This window comes from Panthera uncia (assembly GCF_023721935.1).
Source record: "Panthera uncia isolate 11264 chromosome A3 unlocalized genomic scaffold, Puncia_PCG_1.0 HiC_scaffold_11, whole genome shotgun sequence".
Classification (NCBI taxonomy): domain Eukaryota; kingdom Metazoa; phylum Chordata; class Mammalia; order Carnivora; family Felidae; genus Panthera; species Panthera uncia.
Genome location: NW_026057578.1, coordinates 43,640,122 through 43,663,793, shown reverse-complemented (window position 1 = coordinate 43,663,793; position 23,672 = coordinate 43,640,122). Strand labels below are relative to the sequence as shown.

Genomic DNA, 23,672 nt, shown 5'->3' with positions numbered 1-23,672 from the left:
GGGGCGGTGGGAGGGAGGATGGGTTAAATGGGTGATGGGCATTAAGGAAGGCACTTGTCAGGATGGGCACTGGGTGTCATATGTAAGACATGAGTCACTGGGTTATACTCCTGAAGCCAAGACTAACTGTATGTTAACTAACTTGAATTTAAATTTAAAAAAAATCTTTATTAAGTGCTATGAGCTAGAACAAGCAATGACCTCGTGTAAAGTACTGAACTAATCAGAGTCATGGCCACACTCTTCAGACTGCTACAGATGATGAATATAAAACTTTCTTCCAAAGAATGAAGACTTCTGAGAACAGCTTTGCTCTCTGTGCACTGTACAAGCCTTTCAGCTGAGGGGTGAGAGCTCCCAGCCTCCACTCTGTGGTTAACCATGCCCCTTCACTAAAGAAGGGGTGCCATTTTATCACTGGCTTTTTGTCATTCATCCAAAGGTACCATATGTGCTAATGTGCTCTCAAAGCGCTCCCCACATGATTTTCTACAAACTTCTCTGAAAGTCTATGAGCTTGGTAAGGGCAGGCAGCCACCTACTGGTTTTACCACTGACACTCAAATGGCTTCTCCAAGGATATTCCAAGAGTCACTCTTCCGATCCATGCTGCTTTTGAGGCTAACAAAGCAAGGGCTCCTCTGAGCAGTGGCTACCTGTGTAGTGTTTCCCTTAGTCAACAGGAAGTACCAGGGGAGGGCCAAGGTTACAACCAGCCAACTCAATTTGGGAGTTCACTCTGGAGGACTCCATGCCTCCAACATGATGAAGAAGCCCAGGGCCATGCAGTGCTGAGGCTAGTGCCTGGTAAAGTCTCTTACTGACCAACTTCCATCATGGCCTGTGATAAAATAAAAATCCAGAGGTGCCTGGCTGGCTCAGTTGGTTAAGCATCCGACTTTGGCTTAGGTCATGATCTCTCAGTAAATGAGTTTGAGCCCTGCGTCAGTGCAGAGCTTGCTTAGGATTCTCTCTCTCCCTCTCTCTATGCCCCTCCCCAACTCTCACAGTCTCTCTCTCTCTCTCTCTCTCTCAAAACTAAATAAACATTTTAAAAATTTTTAAAAAACCCTGCCACCAGCAACCAAATCACAATGATCCCAACAGAAAGTTCTGACATTTCCACACAGACTAGCAGATTCCAAGCAATGTGTCTGTCAGCACATGGACAAAACTGAACCCCAAACCCCAAAAACCACCATCCCACCTACTGGGATCCCTCCACCTCATCTTCCTCCATCCTTCAGAGTCACGTGGCCCACGGCTAACTTCCTCGTTCAAGAGATGTTCCCAGAGCTCCTCCGGGCATGCTCTCCCTTGCTGCAGCATGCTAAAGAATCTAACTTTGTACTCCAGTGACTACAGGGATATTCCTGGTCATTTCTGATTGGTGGGCTTTGATGCTTGAGAATCCTATTGTACTGGGAGAGAGAAGTTTAGATTCACCTCCAGTGGGCACATGGAGGAGTGGACTGGAGGGTGGTTTTAATCCCGTGTAATCTTCATCAGCAGCCCTTCGCCCACGAGCACCCCACATATACATGTGATCCAGGTCTGAAACTCTTTCTTTGTTATGTGATCACAGCTTCAACAACAACCCAGCCCTGTTCTCCCAAGAAAATTGCCTCTCCAAAGACCCCAGACATTTGGAAACCTTCATTTCTCATGCTCATTTCTCCTTGGCTTAAGATTCATGGGAGCTGACCTTGTGAATAGCTTTGAACAACAGAATGTGGCTGAGGTGACGCTGTGCCAGTGGTGAGCCTAGTGCAGCTTATGATGGCTCTCTTGGAACCCTGTCCAGCTGCCATGTAAATAAACCCAGGGTAGCCTGATAGAGGTTGAAATGCCATGTGGCCCAATTGCTTTCACAGTGCCAGCTGACAGCCCGTCAATTGCCCAAGGCCAAGCTCTCTGGCTGCTGAGAGCTGATTACACACACACGCATGTGCATGTGCATACACCCCCCCCAACACACACGAGGAAGGCCTGTCAAGCTCAAAAGAACCACCCAGCTGAGCTCAGCCGAAATTTCTGACTAACAGAACCATGAGCTGAATAAACAGCTGTTGGTTTAAGCTACTAAAATGTGGAGTCATTTGTTATACAGTAAAAGCTGATACAACTCCATTCCTTTGAAAGCTGAGCTGAGATCAATTAATGAGCCCTGAGAGCAGTTAGTCAAAGTAGGATGCTCTGCAAACTCCTATAAAATACTTTGTGAAAAGGAGAGTTCTTTGGTCCATTTTGAAATCCCTGCTACTATACTTCCCATATGGAGAGTCGTGACCCAAATCGGCATACCTAGAGCTTGTGAGAAACCCTGTCTTTAGAAATTAAACAGACAATAACTTAGCATTTCTTAAACACTCAATTAAAGAATCCTTATTTTCCACATAATACCTATGATGACCTTCCCTTCAGTAGTGTCCTAAGAAAACCGTGTGGGAGACACTGCTCTAGATCAGTAAATGAGCCTTGGTTTCCAGTCTGTAGACCACAGGCCCCCTGAGATGCCTGACTTATTGGAAGGGTGGGCGGGCGTCTGGGCATGGAAGGTTTGAGGAATGCTCCAATGCACTTGCTGGCTGTCAAAAAGGAGTCTCCATACTCCAAAATAGATTGGGGATCACTGGTTTCAGACCGCCTGGTTGCTTCATGGGCTTGTGCCTGTTGACGCCACGAGACTAGCCACAGAGATGACGTGAAGTGTCCCCTGGAAAGAGCTGAAACAAGACATGTGCTGGCTCCAGAAGGTGGACGAGCTGCTTGGCAGTAATTGCCAAAATTCTATATTTACAGAAAACTGGCACTTCGTAAATACCAAGCTGTGCTATTTATGTAGCTGTTTCTCATCAATATATGTGGGAATTCTGTAATTATCATGCATGCTATTCAAAGGCTTCCGGAATCTCAGACAAATGAGGGTAAAAGATAGAGCCGGCTGAGCCCAGCAAACACCATCAGCCCTGAGCTCCCACTCTCTCACAGAGCCTAGCTGCTCAGATGAGAGCAAAGGGACAGGACAGGGCTCAGGCCTGAGCTGTGACCAGAATCTCACCCAGTGGCCCCTCTCCTTGGGGTGTGGATGAGGGAGTAGTGAAGACAGACCCTAGTTACCAGGGGTCTGGACATGGAGGGGTGTGAGGCCTGTCCAAGGATCCTAGCCCACTTGGTGCTGGTCTTGAGGCTGGCTACATTACCCTGAGAGTGTGGCCACAGGCCCCACGTCCACTCTCCAGGAACCCTGGCTTCTCTGGCAGCTTATAGGAATCAGGAGGTTGTTTCTGGGGCCACATCTAGAATACAGACTGAAAACCCTGATCAGACAATGTGTCCACTAATCAAGCCTGGGGTCCCTTCCAAACTCATCATTCAAGTCACTGTCATGGGAAGAGGGCTCCCTCTACACAGTAGCCCCCGCTCTGGAGCCTTATGGCCTGGGATCAGACTCCAGCTCTCCTACTCCTGAGCTATGTGCCCTGGGCAAGTTGCTTAATTTCTTTGTGCCTTAGTTTCCTCACCTGTGAAATGGAAGAAGTCGTATCTACATCATAGGGAGAAAGTCATCTGACCTCTCAGAGCCTTAACCTTCCATCAGCAAGATAGGAAGAACAGCCAGGTGATAAGACAAACCAATGTACATGCCGCTTGCACCATTCATTGCTGTGTACTGCTTCCCAGTTCATGTCTTACAAGATGTCAGACTCTTAGGAGGTGAGGACTGTGCTTACCTATCCCTCCCTGTCTCTGTTCTGCACTGCTCATTTACAGAGCTCTCAGTAAATATTTCTTCATTTGATTGAGCCCGAGTTATCTATGCATGCATTGGTCTAAACATGACATAAGCAATTTGTTCCCCTGGACTAGTAACTTCTCCAGGCCTTGCTTTCCTCGGTTATAAAATGGAGAGGTGACGGACACCTAGAGAGATCAGAGGAGAGGGTGTGAGAAGACCCCAGCACACCTCTCCCCACGCAGTAGACCCCAGCCAGTGCTGTGCCCCTCCTCTTTCTCTTCTTGGCTTGGGAGCAAAATGACTGGATGGCTATAGGTGTATATTATGTATTCACACGTTACATTTCTCTTTCTCCCACTTTCCCTTGGGGGCATCTTAGTAGGAGATAAGAAATTCCAAATGACTTGGTTGATTTTTTTTTTAACTTTGGGGAAACTGGTACACCAGGACAATGCTGGGCCTAGGACAATGCAGCTGAAAAATGAAATGGGGGCACCATTGGCCCGTAAACCTGGTGGCCAGCACACAGCAGAGGAGCAAAAAACATCAGTGACTTTTCCACTCAGGTCTCATCCTGGTGCCTGCAGCCTGGCACAGAAGTGATGTGCGTGCAGTGCAGGGAGGAGCCAGGCCACTGGCAAACCAAGTCTGGCATCATCTGGCATCATCTGGCATCTTGCCTTTTGTCATTAATATTATTTGGGGGACAGTGGCTATGTTTCTCTACAGGGGTTCTATTCCTTATATAGAGCAGCGGTGGGCCTCTGTTCTGCTCATGCTGGTCACGTGGCTTGATGATCTAACCCCAGAGCCATGAAGATGCACCTGTTCACTCATGACAAGAAGGCATAGAGCCTCTGAGAGTGTGTAGTTATACCCCAGTGCTGAAACTCCCAATGACTACCTGGCGACTGTTAGCTGGGCAATATCAAGATTCCTGTACGTTTCCAGAAACTCCAGCCTTCTCAGAAGGGGGCTATATCTTGGGGGAAGTCACTCGGGAGCTTTATAGATCTCAGAGTCTTTTGGGGGTAAAGGGTGGATCTTGGACCTTGAGAACGTTTTTCTCATTTAAAGTTGAAGAAGCCAAGATCCCAAACGGCAAGTGACTTACTCAAGGTCCCAGAGCTGGTTATTGGTGGCTCTGGACAGAAGCCCTCCCCACCCTTGAGCCATCATGGAAATCGACAAGCTTAAGATATTGACATCCTCACCTGGCCACACCATCTCTCCTTTGGTGAACAGGTCTAGTGTCATCACCCAATTACTCAAAAAATAAACAGAGAGAGCCCCTCAGCACTCAATTGATTTAAAGACACTCACAGTAGCATGGCTATCCTGTTGATGCCCAGTGAGTATGATTTCTTTGCATTTTGTTATTAGAAATATCACAACCAAAGTCCTTCTATATCCTGCAGTGCAGTATACCCACTTCCCTTCCCTCTTCATGCCCCAACTCCATGCCAACACCATCACTAAATCAAGTTATGTTAATACACTCACAGAAGAGCTTTACCCTTCCTTTCCAACAGTTTTTTTTTTTAATTTTAATGAGGGCCAGCTAATTTGATAAGGGATGACAAGGTAAATTATCTCTTCGGTCATGCTGAGCTCTTTCTAGTTTGAACAGATTCCTCTCTGAGCTGACTTGTCTATTTACTATAAGAAGGGAGACAAGATGATCTGCTTTTTGCCATTTTTGGTATAGAAAATCGGGTTCCTTTGCCAGCAGAGCAAAAATTGGAGCAGAAGTTTTAGACAGCAGGTTGTTAGTGAGTATTCACAGGCGAGCAAGGATTGAGATGTGGGTGAAAACCTGCACGAGACAGCAGTACAGAGGGTCTGAGCGCAATCAGAGGAAGGGGATATACCCAGTTACCTAAGGGGGGATGAGCTTGAAACATTTGAAGAATGGGGTGCAGGTCTGTGGGGTTGAAGTGTGGCATGCACGGCAGGTGAGGTGAGTTTGGAGAGGTCAGAAGGGCTAGAATGCACACTCCTTATCCTCACATATGTTTTAAAGGACACCTGGACCACTATATGGAATGTGCACCTGAAGGGGAGATCCTGGTCCAGATAAGGGATGATGGTAGCCTAGATGATAACCATGCCAGCAGAGGTGGAGATGGGATGGGATGGAGACATCAGTGGAATGGTCAGGACTTGCTGATGAGTGGGGTGCAAGGGGAGGAGTCAATGCTGATTCCAGTGCCCAGCCTCAGCAACTCAATGGATGGTGGTGACAACTGCTGATGTGGCCAAACTAAGGGATAAATAAGTTATAAAGGAGAATAAAGGTCGCTGTCTTTTAAAAACTCATAGCTCTGTTTCAAACTATATTCTGACTCCGTGTCAACCCATGCTGAATTGCCAAGGCAAACATTACAAACACACACACACACACACACACACACACACACACACACACACCTTTATTTCTCCAGAATCCCACTTTAAGTAGCTGTGTCTAATATGTTAAAAATTATTTCCCATTGTCTTTCTAAAATGGGTAATTGTATCCATAGATGTACACAGATGTATGTGGAATGTGTCTTTTCTGATGTGTTATGTGCATAGGAGCCTGGGGATAAAATTACCCTCCAGGCCCTGCCCTTTTCAGAGGAGAGTAATGGGTCTTGCCTCAAGCAACTCTGTAAAACCAGAAATAGTGATACAGTCAAATGAACTTGGGCCTGTGTCCAGGAGAGGATGAGAGGGCCCAGCAAATGCCAAAACTGCTGGTCCCGTCACAGCTCCAGATGCTGAAAAGCATTACGCTAACTGCCAAAAATACATGTCTGCCTTAATCCCTGTAGTACACAGCACAAAGGAAAAGACAGTTCTCACAAGTTCAGGAAGGGAAAAAATAGATCCTCAGGCCTCTCCCTCTGCACATAAGATGAGAACAGTCAGAGTGCCAATGAAGTAGCCTACAAGACAGATTCCATGATCACCTTTGGAATCTACTCACGGGCAAGGAGCTGAGGATATGTCAGGAGAATCAATGAAAAGCATCCCAACCAAAGGATCAAGAATGAGGGCCATATTTGCATACTTGCTTTGAGATTTATAGAGGAAAAAGCATGTCACCAGGAATGTATTTGCAAACAGCTTTAGAATTGATGGGAGAAAGGTGAAGAGAACCTCAGGAAATAAAACTCTTGAAGAGAGTGCCATAGGTTGTCAAAGACACACATCTTTTCATGGCTAAAGAGTTGAATACGTGTATGCCATCTTGGGCCCAGAGGGGAGAGCTGATGGTTGACAGTTTATTCCAAATGTCCTCTGAATCAGCTCCTTGGGAACTGGCTCCAAATTCCCCAACGAAACAGCTGGTAAACACTGAAAGGGCAAGTTATCTTTGGGGATCCTTGAGGTTCCTAAAAGTATAAGAACAAGAGAACAACAGTTCTGGAAAATCTTCAGGGGCCTTTGAAGAGAGCAAGAAATTCCCCAGGATCTTAGGGAAAGGGAGGATCCCAGGAGAACCCTGGTATCTGGGACAAATAGGTATTTACCACTGGGTCCCCCAGGCTGAATGGGGTTTAGGAAACTGAAGCTGTGTTCCCAAAGCCCCACTTTTGCTCATCCTTAACTGAACACATTTGAGTGCCTTTCACATGTGGGCACTACTTTTGGTTGTGGAAAAAATACCTTAGTAGGTCGAGGCCAACCTTCCAGGGAAAGAATTTAGCTTAATGGAGTTAGAGAACATTGTGATTATCATTAATGATGTTGTTTGTTTAGCTGCTATGTCTTTGTACAAATATTCAGAAAGGATTTTGAGTAACTGTGAAATTGTGCAACACACACATCTCTGCAAGGGATGGTCTCCCCTGCCACTGGATCTTTGTAATGCGCATGCTACCTGGGCAGCACTGACATCATGGAGAGAAAGGCAGGTCACTGAAGTAGGAGGCCTCTGGGTTTTTGCCTTAACTCACTCATTCCTGCCTCAGATGCTGGGATATCCTGAGCATTTAACTCAGTACACTTCTCTCAGTGAAGGTCTATCTCCAAAAGACCATCTCATTATACTCAGGATTGACGAACCCCCAGAACCTTATGAAAAGATCATATTATTTTTAGTGAACATACCCTATACTCAACAGCCAAGATACTAAGCTCATTTCATTCATTCATTTACTTACATACTACACCTTTAGCAAGCAATTCCTGCTGGCAAGCTGCCATGCTGGGTGTTATGGGAACATGAAGATGACTAAAGCATGGTCCCAACTCGGGAAGAGGGGGAGAGGTAAGACACAGGTTATAACACAGGGCAGCTTGCATGGAGTTCCTTGGAAGATGATCAAAGTGGTAATTTAGAATATGAGACAGATTTGAGCCAATGTAAAGTCCCACTTCTCCTTATGGGGAGTAAGAGAAAGCTTCAAGGAGGATATACCATCCAGCTGAAGCTTGCAGGAGAATTGCAAGGAGACTAAAAATAATGGGAAGCTGGTCAGGAAGCAGAAGCAGGAAGGCACCTGGGATTTCTTGGCAAGTGGTGAAGAATCCATTTTTGCTAGACTATGATATACAAGTATATAGAAGAAAAGAAGAAAGACTGGAAAACTGGTTGACATATGGATGGTGGGGACACTCTGAAATAACAATAAGGACAATGACTAACAATTACGAGCCCTTCCAAAGTGCCAGGCTGTGCTCTAAGCACTAAGACAGCATCTCCAAAGCAGATACTACCAATATTCTCAAGCTACAGGAAAACTAAGGCACAGAGAATTAAGTTAACTTGCCCAATGCTATTAATGTACCTAAAGAGCAGTGAGGCTGGCATTTGAACCCACGTGGTCTGATTCTGACATCCACTGCCCCCCCCCCCCCACTCACTTCCAAGCCATGTCAGCCCTGTAGTAAGGGACATGAGCAGGGGAGAGTTCTGAGCGAAGCATGACCAGGACATGTCCCTCAAGACTGGTATGATATGGTTGATCTGGTATGAGTGGTGCTGAATTTTGATTGAAAGGGAACAGACTGAAGCTAGAAAGACAAGTTTGATGGCCATCATCCAGACAAGAGGCGACCAGAGACTGATCCAGGGTAGAACAATGAAAGTAATATAATAGCTAACCTTTTCTTGTTCCTGTGATGTCTGAGGCACATTACCAAGCATGCTACCCACTTTCTCCTTACCTGGCAACAAAACTCCTATGAAGCAGGTGCTAGCCTCGTTCTCATATACAGATGAGGAAACTGAGGTCCTGAGTAGTAAAGGTCATGGGGGCAGTCTGTGGCAGAGTCAGGGCTTACACTCTTTACCTTCACATGAATGCTGAGAAACAGTAGAACTAACAGAACTTGTCAAGTTCAAAGTTGGAGGCAGTGCTGGAGGGAAGACTGGGAAGGGAAAAAATGCTCGGGGCCAAGAAAAGATCCTTGTGGGGAAGGAGGGAAGACACTGCACACCCCTGAGGGAGCAGTGATAGGTCTTCTTTGTGGAGGTATCAGAACTGGGTAGCTGTGCACCTCACACAGTTCCCTCAGTGAAAGGGTTAACAGCTTTTTCCTCCGCCCCCAACCCAAGCAGGTTCCAACAGACTGTGGAAAGCTACAGGACAGTCTGCCAAACAACCAGCCTCAGGAGTCCCCAGCCGGGTAAACTCACACAGAGGACACTTGCTGGATTTGGACTCTGAGGGTGAAGCTGGGAGAAGAGGCAGAGAAAAGTCACTGGCTAGCATCTTCAGGGCGAGCTCAAGGGATGGGCACAGGTGCAAGTCTGCTCCTATATGGGGCGGCTTGGCGGGTCCATCTCATGGCAGACACCGTCAATGCCCATCCTCATCCTTGGCACTCGTTCCTGGCACAACTTTCATCTATTGACCAGGGCTTCGGAGTGGCTCAGCTCCCATGGTAGTGCAGCCCTCAGCCAGTGACTGAGAGGAGGCTGTGGTTCCCTCGCACCTCAGGGTAATCAGGGGGGCGTGTACTCCACTGTCTGCTGTTCCTTGTTTAGTGAAGCTCCAGCCACCCTGCCCACAGTGGGTAACTGGCCTCACCACACAGCCCTTATTGTCTGACTCCCTCCTCTGCCTCCCTCTTCAGGGTGCTTCCCGGCATCATCCCCCAAAGGGAGCATCGGCCCTGAACTCCTTGTCTCAGAGTCACCTTCTGGGGGAGCCCTGTCTGAGACACGCATCTTGGCCACAGGAGCTCCTCTGGTACAGATCCAAGAAGGAAACTGGCTCCTCAAACTGTGGAACAGGCTGCAGATCTGGGCCCCTGGATGCAGAAGCTTCTGGGCTTTAAGGTCAGGTTTTTTGTTAAACTTGAAACTCCTATCTGGAGTCTCTGTATTACACCAGAGGCAGGGTTAGGGTGGGGGGAATGATAGATAGAGGGAATATAAAAAACTTCCCTCTGGAGAGCACTTATTCTGATGTCTTGAGGCATGATAAACAGCAGGTCTTATATGGAGGTTCTCCAGGGAACAGAATTGCCAGGAAACTACTGACAAAGATCCAAACCACTGGGCATCAACACTTAAAATACATGGGGTATTTTGTGATAAATTAGAGTACTTAATTGACTATTTTATCTGGATTGATTCGTTGAATACGTGGTAAAGACTAGTTCTTTAAGCTAGGGCATGTGATAAATCCAAATAGCAGTACCTCATGGCTTACTACGTTTTTGAACTTCTACTTTTCACAGAAAAAAAAAAACTACTACAAAATTTCAAATAGTGAACACATAAGTACTGCATAAAAATTGTGACCACTGGAAAAATCATCTCAGAGGAACACATAAGTAAAATTTATTTTCCATCTAACAAAATAAGTTAAAAAACATAGACAGTGGATGGAGTGAACCAAGTAATAGATAAGTAAGACAAAGAGGAGCATACAGCAGGCTACAGGTGTCTGACCTCCATGGGTTAATGTTAGGAATGTAAGTCACGTGCATGCTCTCTGCCATCACTGTTTGGGGCTCTTCATAAGGCCAAATTTCCTACTGTTTGCTCCAAAGTTCATTCCCCAAGCTCCTTCCGTATTGCACTGGGTTCAGGATATGAGCCACAGAGACGGGAGATCAATGCATGTCACCTCTTGCTCTGTGGATGTCTATGAGGGACTGGAGTCTCTGAATTCTGCATCTTGAATTTTAGAAAGGGACCTAATTTGCATCATAATAATGGTAGGTTATATCTATTCAATCTGTGCCTCAGAAGCAGAACTGGATACCAGGATTCCAGTGTAAGCCCTTCAGCTGGAAGAGGAGGGGGACAGGTCCCAAAAAGCACCAACAGACAAGCAGAAAAATGAGCTGGGGAAGAGGGGAAGCTGATCAAGGTGTCATCAAGCAGGGTCCTGGATAGGCACCTAGAGCTTATTCCTGCTCCGGCCAAGTCTTGGGAGAGGGTGGAACCTGTGCTTCACACAGCCCAACTGGGGCGTGAGGGAGCGGAGCTATTTACCAATCAACCCCACTCCATCTGAGGGCTACTTCTGGGCTGTCCTGCATTCTGGTAGAATGGGCTCAGAGTTGCGGGGACTGGGAGTTGGGAGGTGGGCAGGCACACAAGTTGCAAGTGTAAGGGGGTAGAGGTAGGGTATCATCTATGCAGTGCCAGACACTCTGCCAAGAGCTTGGCACGCCTGCCTTCATGTATTCCTCAGAGCAAGCTGATGAGGCAGGCAGGTGCTGAATCTATCTCCAGGGACAGAGGAGGAAACTGAGGCAAGGCAAGGCAAAGCAACTTGCCTGTGGCTATGCAGCTAATCAGTACAAGAGCCAGGACAGGAACTCATTTGGATTTCATTCCCAGAGCGTGCTCTAACCCATGTTCATGCTATGTATCCAGCTCAGGGGTCCTGGGGAATCAATCTCCCAGCAAGGACCTAATGGTTAAACCTGGGCCTTCTGAAGGGAGTCCCAGGAGCAAGGAGGAGAGGGAATAACTTAAGATCTATTGAAACATAATAATTTACTCTCTTTGTGCTAATCCTCTCTGGACGCCAGTTTTAGCTCTGTGTTGACACTGACAAATTAAGGACATGCTCAGCACTTTTCCAAGAGTAAACAGCAAATTCCACAAGCTCTTCTAATCATTCTCCTCTTGCAGGGTGAAATCCCTTAACTAAACACGTCTGCCCAGCGAATGAACCGCTGCTGGGACCTTGCTGATCAGATCATGCAGGTTCCTTTAAATTTCAACCCCCCTCCCTCACAGTAGCCTGTCTCCCAGCGCCCTGGGCCTGGCCAAATGCCAGCTACACAGAGGCCTCCCTTATGTCCCGTCTGGCTGCTCACAGGGATGGCGCTGTCTCTGAATGGATCTGGCTCTGGTCCCATGACAGGTGTTTGTAACAGGTTAATCACAGGTGAGCTGCCCTTGGAGGGCTGTAGGATGGGGAGAAGGTGAAGATTAAAACCCTACCATTTACTGAGCACCTACTGTGCACTTCCACTGGACAGATATGGAAAGTGAGGCCAGACGTTCTGTGACTTGGTCCAAAGCAAAGCCTGTGGGTGACATACCAGTGTTCTCACTCCTAATGTCGGTGTCCTTCCTCCTCAGCAAACATCCCGTTCTCCCCTGGCAATGTCTTCCCTGCATCCTGTTTGAACTGCTAAATCCAGGCTAGCCCTGAAGAGGACAGAGTAAGGGAACATCACCCCTTTGCAGGTGACCTTTTTTCCTGACCATCTCTGCTTCTTGATTTCAAGCTGACAACATGGAAAAAAAAAAAAAAAAGGAAGAAAAGGTGCTGAATCAGAACCCATCTGAAGGCCTTCTAGGGCAGTCCCTTGCCACAAGTGGCTATTTAAATATATGTTCATTAACATGAAATAAAACAAAGAATAAGTCCCTCAGTCATGCTAACCACACTTCGAGTGCTCAACAACCACACACGGGCCAGCAGCTGCCCCTACTGGGCCGCATAGACAGAGAACATTTCCACCAGCATGGAAAGTTCTATTAGATAGGGCTGGTATGTAAAAGCTGACTTGAATTTCAGAGCCATAAAAGCAAGGAGACAGACTTGGAGAGACAAAAGTCACCCCCGGGGTGGAGGTAGACCGTGAGCTTTGACACACAAAGCCGCCTCTTCAGGGGCTGGCGTGATGTGTGGGTAGTGGAAAGGGCCTTCTCCACCTCCCGCTGGTACCCTGGCCCTTCTTCCCCCAAATAACTGGCCATTGCATCAAATGATTTATTCTCTGGCTCTTAACGAAAGAAGTCTGGGCCCCGGGGAGAGGAGCACATCAGAGGAACTACTCCAGATATTAAAATTAAATGGCAGAGAGAACTAGAAGCTCAAGCCACAAGGAAATGACATCCTTTGGAAAGGCTCCTTCCAGATGGCTTCCTCCTCCAAGACTGACAGGGGACCCAAAGGCTGAGAGGAGTAAGGGAGCCCTTCCCACCCGGGATGTGGGCTCTCCCCAGAAAGGACCCCCACCGAGCCTTTCCAAGAACATATCCCAGTTAGCCTTTGCTTACACTCTGGGTGGAGGGGGTTTGTTGGGGGTTAGGGTCGGAGAGCCCAGACTCCTCCTTTGGGAGCTGCCCCACCCTCTGTACCTCCAGAAGCCTGGTGTTTTAATCATGCTGACTGGTTAGGACCTGACCCAGGAGAGGTCAGCCCATAAGCCTGCTGGTAACCCATGGTCAGGCAGGAAAAAAATGAGGGACAAAGAGGCCAGTATGGGAACAGAGATGGTGTGGCAAGGGAGGGTGGGATGGAGATATCTAGTCATCCTGACACTCAAGTTGGCTGGGAGCACTGGGAATACAGCAACATCAAGGCAATATGGAACAGACCTAGAAAAACCACAATTCCAGAGGGAGGCTGGTATTTGAATAGTCCCCCCTTCCTCACATCCCATCACTTTTCAACACCTCTATCCCCAAGGCCTTGACCAATGCCAACTGGTTTCCTCTGCCACTTTGTGGAGAGCAATTATGTCTTAATAGAACCATGAGACAAAAATGAGCAAACTCTTGAGTTTAAAAAGCAGATTGATCTGGGAATAAGAATTTGGAGGCAGGCTCACAGAGCAGGTTCCCCTAAATTCCCAGACCAGATTTAAAAGTCTCTGGGCTACATGAGGAGGAAAGAAATATAATCAGGAGCTGGGGGCTTGGAAGACCCCCACATTCAGGATCCAGCCCCAGACACCATCATACAAGGATGCCACAGGGATTGACATTAATGGTCCTCACTGCCAGTCCTGGAGAACCTCCACATTGTGGAAGCCCCGGCTTGATGACCCAGCACAAAAATACTGCCTGTACTTTTGAAATATCGCATCCTGTGTACAGCCCACCTCTTCGGAATACACATGAGCCCCTAAAATAGGCACTGGATATTGGGGAGCAGTAAAGATGGAGATGTAGATGAGGGAGTCCCCACCACTGGACAAAGTGGGCATCAGGCAAATGGCCAGGGGACCTCCCAGTGACCAATGCATTGGGTTTGCTGCCTTGGAAAGCTTCCTGTAGCCCAGATGGTGGTTGCCCGAACATTCCACAGAGAATGAAGTCCCTTCTGCATGCACAGAGGTGACGCCCAAGTTTCCTGTGGGGCTTCTCCAAGCATATCCATGTTTTAGCATATGAAGATGGACATCAGAAACATTCTCACTGCTGTTTCTTTCCTGGGGTGGTCCGTGAATGGGTCTGAGTTGCTGGACCAGTTAAAGAGCCCAACTGCCTGCCGGACTCACTTAGCAGGAATTTGCCTTCATAAGGGCTATTCCTTCATTTCCAGGAGTGCTATACTTTATACTACCTCACACACACACATATAGAAATACCTGTCTGCCAGAAGAGAGAAATTACATTAAAAATGTGAAAAGAAGGCTTGAACTTAGGAAGACTACTTTTGAAAGCTGACAAGTTACACGGAGGGTATTTATTTCTGCAATGGAAGTTAACTTACTAAGGACAGATTTGTTTCGAGAAAGAATTTCAAATATTGATTATTTAAAGCTTCTTTTACTAGATGAGAAAATGTATACCTTGGCTTACAATCTCCAAGATTCAACTACCTACCAACAGGAGAATTAGCAAATTTTACAAGATATTTATAAATCACAAACAAACCATGATCCTAGAAAATTATTCACTAGTTTCTCTATTTAGGGCAGGCTCCATGAGTTTATAGGGTGCAACTTTCCTCACTGACAGAGAATCTTGCTTTTAGTGTCTCAATACTAGAACAGATTGGCTACAAAAGCAGGTCCTAAGACAAGTGTATTTTCTTGGGGATATTCACTGTTGACAAAGTTATTACACCAATAATGAATTTCCACACTGGTAAGGAACCCACACATGAAGAACAGTCAGAAGGAATAGAAATATTTCTTGTAGGGCAATCCCAGGATTTAGCGTTTTTGAAATCCACAAAACCAGAAAGATCCAAGGAAAAATTGAAGCTAAAGCATTTGGAAAATTTAAGCAGAAATGGCTATCTGGGGGCACCTGGGTGGCTTAATTGGTTGAGCGTCCAACTCTTGATTTTGGCTCAGGTCATGGCCTCACAGTTGTGAGATGAAGCCCCGCATCGGGCTCTGAACTGGCTATGGAGCCTGCTTAAGATTCTCTCTCTCCCTCTCCCTCTACCCCTCTGCTCCCTTCTGTCTCTCTCTCAAAAAAAAAAAAAAAAAAAAAAAAGGAAAACGGCTGTTTGATTTCCATGAAGCTCACACAAAAGAGGAAATTATCTGCGTGAAAGAAAAGAAAAAGAGAAGCACGTTGTGATAGCTAAGATTCAAAAGATTGTTTTGGGGTGTCCTCAGAACCATCCATTTCCACAGACCAGGAACCAACTGTGGCTGAAGGCTATGGGCTTTATGGGGCCCCACACGTAAAGCAAACCCATGGGGCCCAAGTGGAATGGGGAAGTTTGAGTTTGAGCACAAATGCAAAGTTCAGTCAGGTTTCAGATTAAGATCTGAAAGGACTGGGTTCCCTGGTCTAAACCCAAAATGACAGTCAGTGAATCCCAATGAAAGGACAGGCCCATGGCCCTCAACCTGAGGTAGGCTGAAGTGACAGGGCACACCTCTGGGACCCTCACCTCACTGGATGGGCAGACATTGCTCTTCAGGTGCTTACAGGCATCTGAGTGATGTTCAGTCCCCTACACCCCTTCTCGACCTTCCTCCCCAGGACTTCAGTATTCTCAGGATACCTGGGACTCTGGGACCCCTGTCCAAATGGCCCCGAGCCTTTCTCTCTGGCCTGCCGGGGTCTTTGTCACCTGACTAGAGTGCAGACCACACAGGGTCTTCTCTGGCCGTGCCTAACCCTACTCCCTAGGCAAGGAGGGATGACGAGATCAGGAATCTGCTTCCCCCCACTTCCAACTCTGCAGCGGACTCACCTCGTGGCGCCTCCAGGTGCTGCTCCCCCCACAACCTTCCCTGTCCTTCATTTCTGTTCACTCCAGACCCCCTGTACTCTTGAGTCTCTACATCTTTGATCACGGATTTCCCTTTCCTGCCTAGAGTCCCTTTTCTTCCTTCGTCAGAAAATGCCAACCTACTCCAACTCAACTGCGCCTCCCGACACTGGACGTGGACTTCTCTGTGCTCCTAAAGCACGTGGCACAGAGCATGGGCAGCACTTAGCATGGCAGGGGTTGTCCATAATGGGGTCCCCCCACAAGACAATGGCTCTGTTCAGGGTGAAGCTGTATCTTGGGGTTCTGGAGGGGTCCAGCCCAGCGCTACTGCATACAGGGGCTCAGAAATGCTTTCCAGATGGCTGAGAGCGGGAAATCTACACTCAGCTCCCTGCGGCTTTGACACGTGTAATCATCTGGCCACCAAAATACCACAGGTCGGCCCTGGTGGTGTTTCTCTTCATATCCAGTGATATTCATCTAACAATTCCTGAGCATTTTAAGTGTACCAGGTACCATGGTACGTGAAGGGGATAAAAAGAATCTTGCATTCCTGTGCTGAACTGTGCAATTTTGTTGTTCAATGCACCAGACACTGTACAAAAGGCTTCTTCATAAGGTTTACATCCTTATATTCTTGTGGGTAGGAAAACATAAAATTTGGCCCTTGACCTCAGGGAGGGCACCAGCAGGCCCGCCGTATCATGTGCCTCTGACGCATAGAAGAGGTCTTCCTCATCCAAGCCTGGCTCCACCCCGCATGACATGCATGTGTGTGTGGACACCCCTGGCAGCAAGTTCAAGCTTCTCTACCTGGGTCTCTTCCCTCCAAGTGGCAGATCTGAGGAGGAGGCCCACACAGGCTTCATCAGCAGGCACAGGCCATTTGAGCAGAGAATTCTGAACATCCATGTGCCTAGAGCAGGGTCATGAAGGGGTGGATGCGGACCTTGGCCCCTGGACTCCTTGCCGCCGTGATTTCTACAATGCAGGGCCCAGGGCAGGAGCTAACTGTAGTATTAGATACCAAGGGTGACAAAGCGCTAACCTGCAGGCCTGTGTCCACTCTTGCAAGGGAGTGTGTAAGGGGGATTTATCTGTTTTTGTCCTGTTTTGTCTTCATGCCCTCCCTGGGAATTGTATGATCATGGAGACAGAGGCCTTATGGGTAAACCCTGGCTCATGAAGAACAACGTAAATGCACTCTGCTCTGCCTTTAGTTGGATTCAGAGGACCTGCGAGGGGAGATGGGGAGAAGGACTCTGCCAGCTGCAGGTGACGACACTGCCCTGGGAGGATGGACACTCGCACTGTTTGTGCCAAGAGTGGAAATCTCATGCCTCAGACATCGAGGCATCTGGGTGTTAATGGCTATAGGGGAATTCTGCATTGAACTCAGTGACTGGGGATCCTCAGCCTTGAGACAGGGGAGCCTCCTCGGTGCCTAAGGAGGCATCTAGCATCCATTTTAATTGCTCTGTGCATTTGACTCTTCTGAAGGTAGGGAGGATTGCAAAGAGTCTACTTTCTCTGGTATTTTTAGAGAATGTCTTTGCTAAAAAAAGACTTCTCATGACTTTTCTTCAAGAAAAGGGTTCTGGGTGGAGGGGGGGCAAGTGGGGAAAGACCTGAAGAGTTGATTGCTTTCACCATAAAGGGAGTCAGGCTTAGGACAGCTTCTGGGTCCAGAGAGGCTAAATATCTTGTCAGAAGTCACACACAAAGCAAGGACAGCAGATCTGGGCTCCAGTCTGACTCCAGAGTCCAGGGGGTGCCCACTAGCCTTCTCCAGGTGTGGACTGAAAAGTAAGGTCTTTGTTCCTTCCCCTTGAGTCATGGTGGGTTTGTAACTTGCAAGACAGTCTGGTGGAAATGGTGTGTGTGACTTCCAAGGCTAGGGCATTAAAGGCCATGGGGTTTCCTCCTTCTCCAAGCCCTGGGCCACACAGAGCCATGCTGGGGAGGCCACAAAGAGGTGCTGTGGTCAACACCCCAGCTGAGCCAGTCCTTTGGCCACCCCAGCCTGGACACCAGACATGAGAATGGAGAAACCCTCTTGGGAAGGGTCCTCCAGCACCAGGGGCTCTAGCCCCAGCCAGAAGCCTGGCTGCCAGCCATCTGAATTACTCCATCTCAGGCCCAGATCCTGTGGTATGACATTCCCTCCATGCCCTTTCTGAACTACTGACTCACAGAACGCATGAGCAACCAGAACGGTTATTAAGTATGTCACTAAATTTGGAGAATTTGTTTCACAGCAGTAAATAAGCAAAATGGAATCAAGGGCATTCAGGGGGAGAACGCATAGGGACAGGAAAGCACGGTGACATACCTAGTCCAGAATTTGGCCTGTGTCTTTCTGATTCTGGGGCCACTCTTAGATAGATTTTCACACACACAGCCTCCCCAAACTCTCCAGTGGGGACAAGGAAAACCGAAGGCCTTCAATCCACTGGGTCTACTGAGGAAGAATTAGGGCGGTGGTCCATTAAGAACCAGAACACACTTTTATAGATCGCCTACTATACGCCAGATGCTACGCCAGTGCCATTATATTTAATCCATTACCATTAGTTTAACAACTACTTTGTCCCTACCAGGTGCCAGAAACAGATCTGAGAATGAAGCCACATATAAAACAAAGTTGCAGTTCTCCTGGAGCTTACGTGTGAGTGAGGTTGATGGGCAATAAACAAACAATAAAAACATATTATGTCTGATAGTGATCAGTGGTATGGAGGAAAAAGAAAGCCTGGTAAGAGGAAAGACAATGGCCTTTTAGAGAGGCTGGATAGGAAAGGGTTCCCAAGAGGGTGACATATGAGCAGAGAGAGAAGCAAGGTTAAATTGCAGAGAGCAAGTCTGGTTGCCCTCAGAGCCCATGGTTTGGGCTCTGATATCAAGGAAAGAATACATACAGTGTCTTCCAGCTTCCGAATCTGTGGCCTCCTATAGAGGGCACATTTAGAGCCAGTCCTCCACAGGCCTCAGGGGACGTGCACCATGTATGCAACTTACTGTCCACCCACCACCAGCCAGGCCTCCCCTCTGGACCTCCAGGCAGAGCCCCAAGAGGGGTACTTACGCAGAGCACATGGAGAACCACCGCCCCCTGTCTTCGATCCTCGTTGGTGAAGATGTCATTGGGGAATTCGTGCAGGGCTAAAGAATGGAGAGAGAAAACCAGCTCAGAACAGATGACAATGTTTTCAGTGCTGGAGTTCTGGGATGGCATCACCAGCCCTCGTTTTCATGTGGAATCCATGAACTTGGATGAAAAAAAAAATTACATCTTTATGTTCACACATCTCTTATCTGGAATTGAGTGTTTCCTTCAGATAAGAAGGTAGGCAGCAAACCACAGGAATGTGAGAAGCACCGGGGACTCTGCCCCCAACAGATATTTTCATGATACATTATACTATTATAGTCAAAGGAGCTCTCACTCATCACTTCAACATCTGGGTAGTTTGTAGATGGCCCCTTGTGATTTAGAGGGTTAATGAGGAAATACAGCAGCTACCTTCATGCAAGTTTTATTTCCTAATACTCCAACAATTTCATTTCAGTATGATCAGTTTCCTTCTGTAAGCATATATATTTTATCTCATGCATTGAAAAATGTTTTCCTGAGCAGAGGTCTGTAGGTGTCACTGCATCACCGAGGGGGTCCATGACACATAGAGCATTACAGCCCCTGCTCTAAATTGGTCCTCATTCCCCGCCATGACTGCCTTGGCTTGCCAGGGCCTTGGACCGGTTACAACACTCTCCCTGCTTTCTCATTCCCTTTTCAAACTTGACCCACATTTGCCACTGCTGAACTGAACCATCAAGCACAGAGCGGCTCATGCCCCTCTACCTGCTTCCAAAACTTCCCTGCTAGGAGATAAAAGCCCCAGTCTGCACACTGGCAGTTCCAAGCTGGTCTTGGCTGCTTCCCATGTGAGCTTTCTTCTCTTTTCCCGCCTTCTTACCTTTTGAGTGAATGTACTCATTCACTCAAACAATAATTGTGCAGGTACTGCACGCCAGGCTGTGCACAACAATTCGACAGCCAGCTTTGTCACATGGGCTCTCATACTCCCACCAGACAGGATAGGCTGCTGTTCCTTGAGCACACCTTGCGTTTGCTTTCTTTTTCTACCTTTATCTGCACAGATGATACCATTAACCAGGGCTATCCCCACCCCCAACTGCTCACCCTCTCTCCCTCCTCTCATAAAATCCAATCAGCATCATGGCCAGGGCCTTCATAAGCCTCTCCTCTCTGGAGGATGTTATCAGATCAGGCTCCGTGGGAAACTGTGCACACCACACCGCCCTCGGCATCATCTTCAGCAAATGCGGCTGGCTGATGCAAGTGACCTTTCTCTCAGAGCTCCACAACCTCTCAGTCCTTCTCTAGCTCACAGGTAGAGAAATCATCACCAATCGATGGGAAAGATGTACAACGTGACACCTGCTTGCTGCTGGTCTTATTCTGGGTTTCCCAAGAAGTAGACTCTCAGTCAAGGGTTTTGGGGTGCATAGTTTGTTTGGAGGTGACTCCTGTACACGCTGTGAATGAGGAAGGTGATGAGACCAGGGAAGGAGGGGAGCCCAAGATGGTGACATTAATGAGCAAGTGGTGACTGCTCAGGACACCTGGGACCCAGTCCTGCTGTAGACCTGGCTTGTTGAGACTGTGGCTTGTTGGCCATGGGTTTTGCCCAAGACACAAGCCTTTAACTATCCCTTGAAAAAGTTCTCTCTGCTTCTAGGGTAGCACTGGATAAGCACATCGTGCGACTCTTGGCCAGTTGTCCAATCCTTCATGTGATGAAATGGGGGAGGCGAGGAAAGACAGGGATGTCATGATCCCCCTAAGTGATTTTCTAAACTAAAGCTGTTCCAAACAGGCTGCACTGAGTCCTCCTGATCAATGAATGGGAAAATGAGAGCAAGCCTGGAGGATTTCACCTTGAAGACCAAATGACACTACAATCTGGAAATTACCATGAGGGGACAAGGGTTCACAGATTAAGCCTGAAGTTCATCCATCTGGCCCTGGGCATTGCAAAGCCTCTAGCCACTCTACTGAGAGGCCTCTGTTCTAGCATCTTCCCTCTACAGGCTTAATGCCCCTGGCTAGCATGCTCTTGTCCAGTGAGCAGAGCTGGAGGAAGCCCTCCAGCCTGATGAGAAATGCCTCTACTTCCTGAAACCTCTCTGCTGGCAACAGTGCCCACACAGTCTGGACCTGGAGAGACCTGGCTTTTGCAGCCCCAAGTTTTTTTAATTTTTGTTTATTTATTTTGAGAGAGAGAGAGAGAGAGAGAGAGAGAGAGAGAGAGAGATGGAGAGGAAGGGGCAGAGAGAGAGGGAAAGAGAATTCAAAGCAGGCTCTGCATGGTCAGTGTGGAGCCCACGTGGGGTTTGATACCATGAACCCCGAGACCATGACCTGAGTTGAAATCAAGAGCCGGACACTTAACCAACAGAGTTGTCCAGGCATCCCAGCCCCCAGTCATTTCTTGTCTGTCCTTCCTTCCCCACCCTCTGGCTCTCCCTGTGCACATAGGATGTCTTACACTCTTAAGAGATGCTTTCTAATGCTTTTCTCTTTTGAACTGAACTTTCAATGCAAGTGAATAAATTATAGTCCAGATAACCATCCCAAGGCTTTCACATTTCCGTCCCCTCCCCATGTTGTTCAGTGTGGATTGGAAATCATGAGAAATGACCTTTTCTGTCCACCTCCCAAACCTAGGAAATTGACAACTTCCACAGGCCACCACTGGTGGGTAGGGGCACAAAGTTAAGGAGAAGAAATGCCCTGCAGGGCAGGCCTCTCCCACACCCCTCTCAGCACCCAGGGCCAGAGACTTTCCAGCACTGACTGATCCCCATGTTTACCTGGACTTGCCCAGACATTGTGTCCCAATCTCTGGTTCTGAAGAAACAACAACTACCTTCGCATCTGATGTTCCTTTGTTTTGTACAGACATTTAAGTGCCCTTGGGAGGTGGGGCTTGGGATGGGCTGGCTGGTGACGGACTGAGATGGGCTGACGAAGGCTCTGGTGGGCAGAGTGGCCATAACAAACCTGGGCAGAATGACACATTCACTGAGCACTTGCTCCTGGCAAGAACTATGCCTTGTACTTTACACCCACTATCCATTTTTGTCCTCCCAGAAAGCTATTATTGCCATTTTATAGACAAGGAACCCAAGGGACAGAGGATTAGATTCCAACTCAAAGACCCACAGCTGGAAAGCTGCAGAGCAGGGCCACCCACACAACAAATGCAGGCCTGGTAACACCCCTCTCTGCTGTTATCCAGCTACTGGCATCTATTTGCAATCTCACTCTGCTAGGTGGCCTCTTCCTTCATGGGACTTCCTCCAAGTAGGGGGTCTGACCAGATCCATATTCTGCCACCACACACCAGAGGGAAAAGCTAGGCTGCTTTTTTTCCTTTACATTTCTCTGTGTAGTTGCAATGGGGCTTTTCCACACTGGCCAGTTCAGGGTTTAAATGTGCCATCCTATTGCCCTTCTGCCCCCAGAGGACGAGAGACAGGACTAGTATGCTAAGTTACTGTATGGATCACAACAGCCATTACCCTCGAGAAACTTTAGCCACCTGTGATGGGTGCCTTGTAAAGCAATCATGCATAGGGACCACTTATCATCAATGAGGAGTAGAGGTGGGTACAGAAGTGGGACTGAGGGATGTTCCATCACTGACATGTTGAAGCCAGCTACTTCTTTACTTCCTGCCCTTCAGGCTTCCTATATGAGGAGTAATGTGGTTTTGAGCAAAAATGGGGCTAAGAGCAGCATGTGAGGGAGTGAAGGTACTGGAGAGTTACCCACCAGTCTGCATCTACAAGGTGTCCACACTTGTGCCGGCTCTGGCCTCCCTGCTTCTCTGCTGCTTTATCCATGAGCTAACCCAGGGCCCACGGTATGACTCGATCAAGGGTACCATGTCAGTAAGTGATAGACTGTGTTTTGAATCCAGGCATTTTCCTTGGCACTCAACAAACAGCAAGTGGATGTGTAATGACCATGAATGAATGGACCCACTAGGATTCATGTTTTGGTTGGGGAAGGGTCTTGGCAGAAGTCTAGACGCCCAGTCAACCCTGGGACCTGGCTAGAGCTCTTGGAGAAGACCGCGCTGGACGCTGTGTCCTTGGATAAGGTGACCCACAGAGCCCAGTGCTGGTTCAGGAAGGGCTGAGGCGCTGTCCGAAGTCCTGGCCAAGCAGGCCACTGTCACACTTCCTCATGAATCTGGATGTGGCTGGCTGGTCAGCGGCAGAAATAAGGATGGGTGTGATGAGAGGCAGTGGGAAAGGCAGAAAAGAGTCAATTCAAACAACAAACAACAAACAACAACAAAATTCTTAATTGGTGGTTCACAGCAATGTGGAAAAAATAACCAGGGTAAGTATTCTCCCAGGAAGCTTCTCCTGACATGGATCCCTCTCTGGCTATTTATTCACTATTGTGCATCCATGAAAACATGTACTGGGCTGGTGATGAGATATAATAGTGATTT

At 47.8% G+C, this 23,672-nt stretch overlaps 1 protein-coding gene across 2 annotated transcripts in view; it reads right to left on the bottom strand.

Annotated features, from left to right (window-relative positions):
• The window catches only part of SLC24A3 (solute carrier family 24 member 3), a 480,576-nt gene that overhangs the window by 178,122 nt on the left and 278,782 nt on the right, over positions 1-23,672 (bottom strand). For both annotated transcript variants that reach the window (XM_049651202.1, XM_049651201.1), the window contains exon 3: positions 19,205-19,281. In XM_049651202.1, coding sequence (XP_049507159.1) covers positions 19,205-19,281 — 77 coding nt within the window. The remainder of the gene's footprint in view (positions 1-19,204; positions 19,282-23,672) is intronic.